Genomic DNA, 12,500 nt, shown 5'->3' with positions numbered 1-12,500 from the left:
GTAACGGCTACAGCAGCTTAGACCGTTATAGAAAAAGAACGTTCAATTCCCCAAAGCCCCTGATATAGACATTACCTGAGCACACTTTCTCTTCCTCTAACTACCTCATCACGTCCTCATTAGCAAACGGAAATAGAGCCTTGGTGTAAATTAAGACTGCACAAAGCATTTGTTAATTGTTATCACAATATTGGCCTTTGAAATACCCATATCACAGAGGGCTCTGTCATGTTAATTAGTCTTTTAACAAATTTCTCGTTCCTTATTGTGCTGTGAGCATCCTGACTGACTTCAGATATTGTGCAGCTGCTGTGTGGGTGTTTTGATGAATCAAGGCACTCACGATCCAACAAACGTAAAACCCTTTTGGTGAAAATAATTCAAGCTATGCAATTTTAGTATATATTGTAAGGAATATCATTATCACAGTCGCATAGCAACATAAACACATATCCAGCATTTGTGTGGAACCACTCGAGGCTGGAATGAAGATGTGTGTACAGTGACAGAGATGAGAGACACATCTCACTGGATACACCTGATAACACAGTAAACACTCGCACAAAAGCATGTGCATACACACATGCGCACACACACAGACACACACGCGCACACACACACACTCACACACACGCGCACATACACACGCAGACACACACACACACAGACACGCCCAGTCAGACACATGCACGCACGCACGCACACACATGCACTCACACACACACGCAGACACACAGACACACACAGACACACATGCAAACAGACACCCAAACACAGACACACACACATACACTCACAGACACGCGCACAGACACACACACACCTACACAGACACACACCTACAAACACACACGCATACACACACATAAACAGACACACACACAAACACACACAAAAGGGAGCTCACTTATGCCACTGAATTTGTAGTTAATTATTAAATTAGACTAATTTATTTATGCACAGCATGAAGAACACATACTCTCTCTCTCTCTCAGACATACTGTATCTCTATCTCTCTCTCTCTGACATACTGTCTCTATCTCTCTCTCTCTCAGACATATTCTCTCTCTATCTCTCTCTCAGACATTCTCTCTCTCTCTATCTGACATATTCTCTCTCTATATCGCTCTCTCTCTCTCTCAGATATAATCACTCTTAGGCATTCTCTTGCTCTATCTCTCTCTCCCTCTCTCTCTTTCACAGGGATGTGTCCTTTTTGAGACTACACATTTCTATGATCATGTTCCACTCATCCCTCTAAAAGGTCTAGGCAAGACATATATACCATTTATACTCTATCACATAAGTGGCCTGTCACCAGCATGTCATCAGATACAGCTGAGATTTACATCTGTATTAGATAGATGATGATGAAGGAGCCTGAGGGGGTGGGACTAAAAGGCTGTGAATCTCGTGATAGGTCATGAACACAATTAGACGACGCCCACTCAATTCCACTACCTCTTTTACCATGGTGCATCAGAGAAACGAATATGTTAAAGTGAAATCTTTGACCTGCCAAAGTCTGGATGGGAGGGAGGGAGAGAGGGAGGGATGAGAGGATGATACTATTCCTGAGAGTTTCCTCCTGCTTACTGTGACAGTAATTGCCATGTCTTCACAGTCTCACTCTGTCTGTCTTTCTCTTTTCCTCTCTCTCCCCCACTCTCCATCTTTTTTCCTACTTTCTCTCGCTCTCCCCGTGTACTTGAGAGGAGAATGGCTGTGGTAATTATCCCTGTGACGCTGGGACTGTCCTAAATCATCCCCTCCCACACACACTGTCAGACAGTCTAAGTTCCCTGACTAAAGAGGCCCTCTACACGGCTAGTCCGAGGTGATCCGAAGGAAACACAGACGGCAAGATTTGAAACTTATCCACAAAGTCCAGGATACACAGTCAGGCTCCTCGCGCTGACAGATGGAGTGTGTCAGGAAGAATTCGTTTAGAGAACAGTAAACAAGTTTTTAGCATTCTTAAAAGAAAACTGTTTAAACATTTTATAGGTAGTTTTTTCACACGCTAGTAACCACACTAGAATTATAGTTTCAGATAAAAGCGTTCTACACTGACCTTCTCCTTTGAAGCAGACAACATGAATTTAATTACCGAAGAATCGTACGATATTTACATAACATTCGCTGAATAATTCTCGTTGTCATGGCGTTCCCTAAAGTTACAGCTTATTGGCTGGTGTGTGGAGCCGCTGCCATGGTTATGTGCTCCACTCTGATTGTTTCAGGTGCTGTCGCTAGGCGCGGACGTACTTCCCGAGTACAAGCTTCAGACCGCACGCATCGACAAGTTCACCATCCTTCACTACAGCCCCTTCAAGGCCGTCTGGGATTGGCTGATCCTGCTGCTCGTCATCTACACGGCCATCTTCACGCCGTACAGCGCCGCCTTCCTGCTCAACGACGTGGAGGAGCACAAGAGGCGTGAGTGCGGCTACTCCTGCAGTCCTCTCAACGTGGTGGACCTGATGGTGGACATCATGTTCATCGTGGACATCCTTATCAACTTCCGCACCACGTACGTCAACGTCAACGAGGAGGTGGTCAGCCACCCCACCAAGATCGCGGTGCACTACTTCAAGGGCTGGTTCCTCATAGACATGGTGGCCGCCATCCCCTTCGACCTGCTCATCTTTGGATCAGGGTCGGAGGAGGTGAGACATGTTTTTGTTATCACTTGGTTTCTATGGTAACCGAGCTGGACTACTCTCCACCCATAGCTCTCTAGACATTTCTGGATACAAACTGTGTTCCTCAAACTGTTAAAATTAGACCATCAAAAACCCTTCATAGGATAAAGGGCATATTACAGAAGTAAAAATCCTTAACTGTGTAGAGGTGTTTTGGCAAACATTTATTTTATAGGAGAATGATAGCACAGCCCTTAGAGATGTGTGTTTACATGGTTAATCCCATTACCCACCCTCCCCCATCAACCCCTCCCCAGACCACGACTCTGATTGGCCTGCTGAAGACGGCTCGACTGTTGCGATTGGTCCGCGTGGCACGCAAGCTGGACCGCTACTCGGAGTACGGCGCAGCCGTCCTCATGCTCCTCATGTGTATCTTTGCGCTCATCGCTCATTGGCTGGCCTGCATCTGGTACGCCATCGGCAACGTGGAGAAGCCTTACCTGGGCGACACGATTGGCTGGCTGGACAACCTGGGCATGTCCATCGGAAAGCAGTACAACTACAGCGACCCCTCCTCGGGCCCGTCGATCAAAGACAAGTACGTGACGGCCCTGTATTTCACCTTCAGCAGCCTGACCAGCGTCGGCTTCGGAAACGTCTCCCCAAACACCAACTCGGAGAAGATCTTCTCCATCTGTGTGATGCTCATCGGATGTGAGTAGCACCAGGTTCACCTCTGAGCCCAGTTCAAATCTAGGCACGTTAGGGTCTGTCTATCTGAAGAAAAAGAGAGAAAAAGTCTCTTCTATATTTAGATTGTTGGAGTCCAGCGAAGTGTTACTGGATTTAGTGTTTCTGACAGAAATCATAAACAGAACTGCGAAACACAAGAAAGCCAAAAATATTTAAACAGTAACCTTGATGCCCTCCCTTGACCTTCTCCTTCACCCATCTCCCCCACCATCTCCCCAACCATCTCCTCCACCCATCTCCCCAACCAATTCCCCAACCATTTCCCCCACCATCTCCCCAACCATCTCCCCCACCATCTCCCCAACCATCTCCTCCACCCATTTACTCCACCCATCTCCCCAACCATCTCCCTAACCATCTCCCCCATCATCTCCCCAACCATCTCCTCCACTCATCTCCTCCACTCATCTCCCCCAACCATCTCCTCCACTCATCTCCTCCAACCATCTCCTCCAACCATCTCCTCCACTCATCTCCTCCACCCAGCCTTGATGTACGCCAGCATTTTCGGGAACGTGTCGGCCATCATCCAGCGGTTATACTCGGGCACGGCGCGCTACCACCTCCAGATGCTGCGTGTCAGAGAGTTCATCCGCTTCCATCAGATCCCCAACCCGCTCAGGCAGAGGCTGGAGGAGTACTTCCAGCACGCCTGGACCTACACCAATGGCATCGACATGAACATGGTACATGGGCGCACGCTCACGTCTCCAGCTTGTGTGCGTATGCGGGTTCGATGCCCTTCTGAAGTACACTGAGGTTGTTTGCTGAGCAGATGTGATTGATATATCCTCCCTGTCATTAGACTGTGAAGCTATAAATGGTGTTTGCTCATCAGTGTCTGTCTTTCTCTTGCCTGCTTCACCTGGATTTACTCTGGTAAGAACAGGAGGTACAAATAACTACTCCACTAATGTAAAAGAATACATTTGTTTCGTGGTTCACACAAAGGTCAACCTGTTAGGCTGAATACTGTCATCCGTGTGTCGGCCGTTTTGTAAAACAGCACCGTGCATCAGGTTTATTATTAGATTGCATGCATATGTAGTATTGCATCTTAATAGACATTACAGGGAGCAGCATGCAATGAGTTCAGAGGCAGCATTACCCTTGTGCTGTTAAAAAGATGAGGTAGAATCTTCACTGAGAGCCCTCATTAAAAGGCCCAGCTGGGTATGAGAGTTGGCATCTGGCCTTCTGCATCCCGGCCCACAGCGACCCGCGGACACCTGCACTTGCCAAATGCTGTTAACCCTTTCCTTTCCAAATCTCCTCTGTCTCTCTCTGCTCACACTTCTACCGAAATGGTGAGAAAGAAGACCCAAATACACCCGGTAGACCCCAATACACCTGCTGCTTCGTAAATTAGATCTGCCACACATTCCGATAGAACGCTTCGTAACTTGTCTAGTTAAACTATATGAACAGCTAGCGGTTTTGACGCGTGGAAGGCTAGCCGCTCCCCTGTAGCGTGGAGCGTAGAGTGCGTTACAAGTTTGGCTTTTGTTTGTTGCTGTTGTTATTCCACTTGTTCAGTCATGTTTTCTCACGTTTAATCATAGGAACTAAGCATAGGTCTCTCTCCTATGAAGTGGCAGGAACTAGGGGTGCCTTGACCCACACAGCACCCCCTGCTATTCGGGGTAGTTGGGGCAGATGGGGTAGTTTTTATTTGTCCCCCTTTTATTTTCATTTATTTAATTTATTACAGTTCAAGAAGAGTAATTCATTACTATACTCTTTGTATTCTATATATAACAATCTTTTATAACGCTTTATATAGCGCTTTTTTTAAACCCAACGATATTTACAATCATTAGTACATAGAACTAGACACACAGAGAGCAGGTTCAATAAGGTCACAGTTAAGAGAAACATCAACATAATAATATTACAATGGAACAGCAGCTGTGAGCTGTAGAGTCAGGCAGGAGGACGGCCATAGGCCAGAGAGAAGAGGTGAGTCTTTAATAATGAGGTGTAAAAACGTAAAGAGAAGAAGATTGTTTGGCCACAGGGAGGGAGTTCCACAGGCGAGGAGTAAGTCTGGAAAATGCCTGATCTCCAAATCCACAGAGTTTAGATAACGTGACAGTTTGAAGCCCGGCAGTGGAATATCTAACGAGATGGTTTGTGGGGAAGAAGGAGTTTGGACAAATAAGAAGGTGCAAGATTGTTGAGAGCCTTTTAAGTAAATATGGGAATATTGAATTGGATCCGGTGTTTAACGGGGAGCCAATGAAGAAACTTGAGAACATTTTGGGATTGTTTTGGCAAACTACTGATGCTTTCATTTTTTTCTACTCCAAGCTGATGTAATGACTCTGCATATATCTGAAATGTATTATTCCTTTAGATTTTAAACCCCAACAATAACAACCTCTGTACAGACAAGAGAAAAGTTTTGAAAATCAAAGGACAACACGAGTGGCAAGTGTGCTGTGTCTCTTATCGTCTTCATCCATGTTTTCATCTTCTCATCTAGAACATCTCACCAGTGCTTGATCAGTATGCTCGGAAATTCCCTTTTAAAAAAGTGTCTTGAGCTGAGAGGGTTAGTGGCAGGTGCATGCTGGGATATACCATCGGTTCAACACTTTAACCCTCACTGCTCTTTCTCCTCTGCCCGTCCGTCGACGTCTCTGCAGGTGTTGAAGGGCTTCCCAGAGTGCCTGCAGGCCGACATCTGTCTGCACCTGAACCAGTCCCTGCTGCAGAGCTGCAAGGCCTTCTGCGGGGCCAGTAAAGGGTGTCTACGGGCGCTGGCCATGCGCTTCAAGTCCACCCACTCCCCGCCGGGCGACACCCTGGTGCATTCTGGGGATGTGCTCACGGCCCTCTACTTTCTGGCCCGCGGGTCCATTGAGATTCTGAAGGATGACATCGTGGTAGCCATCCTGGGTGAGGTTGTCTAATACGTACCATTACTCGTAACCCTTCGTGCGCATTTAGCTGTAGTGTGTGTGTTAACTGTAAAACAATTTTACATACATACAAATGCATTTTCAGAGACTGTCAATTTGTATATTTAATGTGATCTAGAGGACGTAATTGTTGCCTAATTGTTCAAGGTATTTGTATTCCAAAACTGAGTAAACTCAACAGGTTGGGTTTTCTAGACTTTTTTTTTTTTTGCGATAACAAAAAAAAGAAGTCTTGGTGAAACTGAGCAGGTTGGGTCTAATTCAGCACTGCTGGTCTACAAGCAGTACTTGTGATGCAAGACTTTAAAAAGCATGTTGTAAAGCAGCGTCGCACAGCAACTCCTGGACCTGTTCAGATAATCAGCACAGACCGTGCAGCCTGGCTGGTGTCAAGCACGCTGTGTTAGTCATCCTGCAGATCGCTGCCGGCTGCTTATTTTAGTGTGGCGTCCCGTCCTCCGCCAGCAATGACACTGACGCATGTACAAACTGCAGCAACTCTGCCCGATACGATCATCCCAGTTTAGCATCCACTAGCACATTAAAACTCCATCAGTGTCCCTGCCACGCCAAAGGCTGTTTCTCACTCGAGCACTCTCACCGGCCTGACACAGTAGAAGACATGGGGGAAAGAGTGGGTTGAGGAGTTGAGGAGTTGGCCATTCGACGGTCTGCTGTTCGTGCATGTTGCATTTTCACAGTTGAGGCCATGACCCTGGTGTTGACAGCACCGTGCTCTCCCTGTCCCGGCTGACGCTTCCTCTAACAGCCTGTTGCTAAGGCAGAGGGCAGCAACCACACCTGGGTCTGTAGCCACAACACCCAAGAGGCTCTGAACACCAGACCAAAGATCTTGGAAGCTACCAGAGCACCTGTCCAATGCCCTGTCTAGGGGCTGGTGGAACTTGTGGTATGAATACAGGCAGCAAGAAAGTGCTGTCATCTGAATAAAACTGGCCATGAGTGGATTGTTAGGTTGGTACTGTAAAGATCTGTTTATTCTGGCCATAAGCACAAATAACCTTAATTACTTACTCTTAATTACTAGCGTTTCTGTCACCACGGTATCCGTGTGCAGCATCCTCGTTAAAAAGGGAGAGTGTAACAGGGTAATCCATAATGGATGGTGCGGGTTACGGAGGACGCACCTGAGCGGGTTCTGAGCGTGGTGCGTTTCCTTGGATACGACTCATGGGGCGAGATCTGATGCCTGCTGTAGGCGTACGTGCGGGATCGCGTGCAGAAGACATCCTGATGCAACGCTGCATCAAAATGGGGAAACAACTGATTTCTAGATTTCTGGTAGAGACACATGCAAAACTAAACCAAAAAAATGTCCTGAAGAGTCTTCAGTCATTCACCTTCGCTGCTCTGTAAACTGCCCCAGACATTATGATGTTATGATGGTGTCTTATTAGTTTCACTAGTTGTCCAAATGTCCTTGAAGAGAGCTGAACTTAAGGTATTATAACTACACTTGTATATACTATAGCCAATAATATATAATACTGAAAAAACCAGCAATTATTGGGATCCAGTATTGTAAAGTCCAATATCACAATATTGAACACAACAATATATCGTGCCATCTCTGGTCTTCCGACCTCGGTTAAAGTTTGCTTTGATGCAGTAGTGAACACCATGGTCAGTAGGGTCCTGCAGACATGTGGCCCCTGGAACTGGGAGAGCTGGTTAATGTGGTTTCCTGCCTCCCCCACAGTCAGTGTTCCAGTACCTTCATGCACAGTTGAACACTCACGTCTCCAAGTCCACGCTGGGAGAACGTGGGGTGGGGGAGAGGGTGTAACTGGGTGGACATCGCCTCCTGGAGCCACTACCCCAACCATTAGACGCAGTTTAAGAGAGCGAGACGAGAGCGAGACGAGATCGAGATGAGGCAGAGGGTCGTCGCTGCTCAGCAGTCTTCATGCTCAGATCTGCAGGAGCTCATAACAGCAGCGCGCTTTGTGTCAAACACGACGGAGGCCCGAGCACAAAAATAGGACAAAGGTGCCGGCAGACGAGGGCGTGACATGCGGGTCACTGCCCAGGACTGCGACAGCTGTCCCGTCCCCCCGGCCTGATCTCCACCCCGGGCTGCTCTCAGAACCAGGAGGGTTAAGACCTCTCTGTGCTACTCTTGTTTCCACAGACGTGACGTCTCTCACGTTTCTCCATCTGCTGCTAGCTGTAGCTTCGGTGGTGGGAAATCAGGACATTTGGGTTAGATCATTCCAGTCTGCTTTTACAGTGACTACAGTTAATCAAGCGTTAAGTTTAACAAAAACGAATACATTTTTATTTAAAAGTGAATTAGGTATTTAGGTATTAGTATTGATATGTTTTAATTGGTTAATTGGGGAGAAGGGGTGGGGCTTGAACTCATTCGTCATGTTTTAATTGGTTAATTGGGGAGAAGGGGTGGGGCTTGAACTCATTCGTCATGTTTTCTCTGATCAAAGTGGTGAACTAGCCACAGATTCAGTTTTTCAGTTGTATCATTTGCAGTCATATTTATCTTAGTCACATTTTCACATGTCACACCGATACACCTTTTTTCTCCCGTGAATTTGCACACTCTGACACTGATACACTGGCGTACACACACACACACACACACACACACACACACACACACACACACGCACACACGGCTTTGGCAGAGTGAGCCGAATTAAACGACCTATTTTTCATTCTCTGGGCCAGCAGCGACATAATAAGGTCAGTGAAAGAAACGGGGGACACTGCCTCACACACACAAACACACACACACACACACACACACACACACACACACACACACACGTGCACACATAAACAACTCAGCAAAAATTACTCTGCAAACTTAGATTTGCTGAGGGAGGCACCATGTGCACGTGGGTGTTTCAGGAGAAACCTCGTTATCAGCAGAAATGTATTATCAGACAGACACGTCCTTCGTTATATGGTAGGGGCCCCCTGAGCATTACATCCCCAACCTCACACTGCTGCAGAATCAGCTAGAGCAAACTCACCACAGCAGAGCCAACCGCCACCTGGGAAAGGGGCCCATCTTCCTCCCTTGCTAGTCATTGATTTCAAAAAGGCAATCAGGCCTTTGACCCAAGCCGTGACCAGACAGCTGCGACCCTGAGCCTCTCAGTGCAATGCTCCAGCTGGCCCTTGTGTAGGTCATGTGACCCTGGCGTGTAAAAGCCACCAAGCCTTGGTCAAAGGGCTCACAGTGCCGGGCCAAAATTAGCTGCTGAACAGCCAAATCCTACCCCACCGTGTCACAGGGAAGAATGACATCTTCGGTGAAATGATCCACCTGTACGCCAAGCCGGGTAAGGCGTGTGCGGACGTGCGAGCCCTCAGCTACTGTGACCTGCACACCATCGACAGGGAGGACCTCCTGGAGGTACTGGACATGTACCCCGAGTTCGCCGACTACTTCTGGACCAATCTGGAGCTCACGTTCAACCTGCGTGACGAGCACTCCAAGGTAGGACGCGCTCACGGGCCCAGCGGCCCACCCCCCGACACACACCACACGTCCACGCGCTGGGGAAGAAGTTCAAAAACAACACCACCGTTTGTCTCCCAGTTCAACACCGCCCGCCAGAGGGACCTGTACGGGACCGTGAGCGACTCGGACCAGGAGGAACATAAAGGGTGCCTCAGGAGGGCCACCTCCGCAGGTGAGCCCTTCTCTCCTGCGATCTCCACCCCCTCCCTCGTGGTCAGCGCACGTCTGGTCCACAATACCGCCCCTCCGGTCCTTTCTTCTCTCTCCTGGCTCGGTTCCAGCCAGTTGCCATGGTTGCTGTTGATCGCAGCCGTGTGCTCATAGTTCTGTGGCAGTTGGTGGAAGTGTGAGAGAAGGCACTGGGTGTAACATAATTTCTCCCATAAAATTTAATCGTCCCCCCCCCCCCCCCCCCCAGCGTCTCATCAGGCGTGCAATGACAATGAGAACGTTTGAACTTTCAAAGCATGCAGTGCGTCAGCATGTCCCACTGGGGCCGAGTGAACTCTCTCTGTCTTCTTCTAGGGACTCCGGGCCTGCAGAGAGAGGTGGAGAAAGACAGGGGGAGGGAGAGAGAGAAGGAGGTCCACGTGCTGCAGCCGGACCAGAGCATGGAGGAGGGGAGGGGAGGTGAGGATGAGGGGGACGAAGAGGATGAGGAGGAGAGGAAGCAGCGGTTGGGACGTTCCTTGCCCCTCACCCCGAACACCGTTCCTGTCTCACACGCTAAAGAGAACACGGCCTTTTACAATGGTAGTGAACCACACACACACACCAGTAAAAAAGCACACATGCACACACACACAGGTATACACACATACAGTCCTGCAGGTATAAATAGGCTATACTGAAATCTAACCTTCCCCTCACCTCATCTTTTCAATCCTTTTAGGTTGTAAAATAATATCATTAAAAATTGATTTTTAAGCATATCACACACACACACACACACACTTGAGAACAGTGTCCTGTCCGAGTATCAGGACGTGTTTACGGCTTTAGGAAGGCCTCTCGAATGGCGAGTATGCAGCAGCTCTCGAGCGCGAGACCGTGTCTCCGTCCGGCACTCCTGGAGAAGTGAACACTGTTATTATCACTCAGGGCTGTCTGTGTGGACAGCTCCAGAGCACTCCACACCATTACACTCCCCGGCAGGAAACACTCCCTCGCACTCACACTAATTCTATCCCCATATTGCCTCTCGACGTGGAGGGCTGTGTGCCATAGTGAAACGTTTGATTGTAGGGCATAAAGCATCTTTTTGAGGCAGAATTGTGATTGGTCTGTTTCGACCTACACACACTTCACATTCACACACACACACACATGTATGAACACTAGCACATGTGGACATAAATCCATGTGTGTGGCTCATGTGTCCTGCAGATGCTGAGAAAAACTCTGTGTGTGTGTGTGTGTGTGTGTGTGTGTGTGTGTGTGTGTTTGTGTGTGTGTGTGTGTGTGTGTGTGTGTGTGTGTGTGTGTGTGTGTGTGTGTGTGTGTGTGTGTGTGTGTGTGTGTGTGTGTGTGTTTAAATATGACTTTGAATTTGAACTGCATGTTCTGTTTGTGTGGCTGTAATTAATAGCACTGGGTCCGGGTGTGTCCCCAGATGTATGTGCTGAAGAATGGCATTGTGGGAACACTGATGATTCGGCACAATCCCAGGACAGGGAGGCCAGAGTCGACTGCGAAAGTGACATTACATTTGGGGAAATGGAGCAAAGACTGGACTTACTGCAGGAACATCTGAACAGGTGAGAGAGAGAGAGCGAGCTCCTGGTGTTTAATGAAGACCCCTGGTGTTAGCTTACTGTAATTACAGTGTGGTTCTTATTTTCGTTTAGACTGGAGGCTCAGATGACCTCCGATATCCAGGCTATCCTGCAGCTCCTGCAGAGGCAGAGGACACTGGGACCTCCAGCCTATAGTACCGTCGCCTCCAGCCCAGAGTACAACACCACAACACCCAGAGCAGAGACTGCAGCTCCCGTACCGGTCCAGGTATTGGTCCCGCACACACACACACACACACACACACACACACACACGTGAACATACACACACGTGCGCACACACAAAGGCCCAAGATTTAGGACATGACGCAACTTCAGATTAAACTGCCCTGTTAACACCGTTTCTCCGCTAAAGAGCCTCTTAGCAGACGTATGAGCTTGTAGCTGAAAGTGCTTCTATTAATGTTCGCAGAGTCCTGATTTAGAAAGACCTGGTGACAAATCCAAAGATTCCACACGCGCCGCTCCCATGGAGACGACCTCTGATGTAAGCACGATGACCCCGTTGGCAAGGGACCTGGAGTGGGAGGTGGAGCTAGGAAAGAAGCAGAGGGACAAGGGGCCCCCGGATTCGTCCCCTCGGAGGGCTCTCCAGCTGTCAATCAGGCAGGTGTCCCTCCCAGACTCATCGCCTAGCAACGGTGGAACACTGGCACTCAACAGGCCCTCTTCTGATCCTGGACTTCCAAGGAAGTAGCATTAGGTCAAAGGTCATCAGTATAATGCATTATAACAATAATTAATATATTAGCTAGTATGTATGACCATCTTGGTGAGTTGGAAAACCTCAAACGGGTGGTCATGTGTACTTATGACAAGTTATAATGCATTATAAATATTATTCTGGGATCATTCTCCTATCCTACTGAAT

The 12,500-nt window shown here is 48.2% G+C and overlaps 1 protein-coding gene across 3 annotated transcripts in view; it reads left to right on the top strand.

Annotated features, from left to right (window-relative positions):
- LOC143522000 (potassium channel, voltage gated eag related subfamily H, member 7) overlaps window positions 1-12,500 on the top strand; it is a 45,932-nt gene that overhangs the window by 31,857 nt on the left and 1,575 nt on the right. The window contains exons 7-16 of one of the 3 annotated variants that reach the window (XM_077015608.1): window positions 2,244-2,669; window positions 2,963-3,362; window positions 3,888-4,087; window positions 6,050-6,302; window positions 9,604-9,809; window positions 9,912-10,005; window positions 10,359-10,586; window positions 11,422-11,590; window positions 11,681-11,837; window positions 12,042-12,500. The exon at window positions 12,042-12,500 is cut by the window's right edge and continues 1,575 nt beyond it. In XM_077015608.1, coding sequence (XP_076871723.1) covers window positions 2,244-2,669; window positions 2,963-3,362; window positions 3,888-4,087; window positions 6,050-6,302; window positions 9,604-9,809; window positions 9,912-10,005; window positions 10,359-10,586; window positions 11,422-11,590; window positions 11,681-11,837; window positions 12,042-12,326 — 2,418 coding nt within the window. In that variant the 3' untranslated portion in view covers window positions 12,327-12,500. The remainder of the gene's footprint in view (window positions 1-2,243; window positions 2,670-2,962; window positions 3,363-3,887; window positions 4,088-6,049; window positions 6,303-9,603; window positions 9,810-9,911; window positions 10,006-10,358; window positions 10,587-11,421; window positions 11,591-11,680; window positions 11,838-12,041) is intronic. The other 2 variants (XM_077015606.1, XM_077015607.1) reach the window with 2 other exon arrangements.

The sequence above is a fragment of the Brachyhypopomus gauderio genome, chromosome 8 (assembly GCF_052324685.1).
Source record: "Brachyhypopomus gauderio isolate BG-103 chromosome 8, BGAUD_0.2, whole genome shotgun sequence".
In the NCBI taxonomy this organism is placed as follows: Eukaryota; Metazoa; Chordata; class Actinopteri; order Gymnotiformes; family Hypopomidae; genus Brachyhypopomus; species Brachyhypopomus gauderio.
Note: the sequence above shows the minus strand (reverse complement) of the source record. Positions and strands in the feature narration are given on the sequence as shown.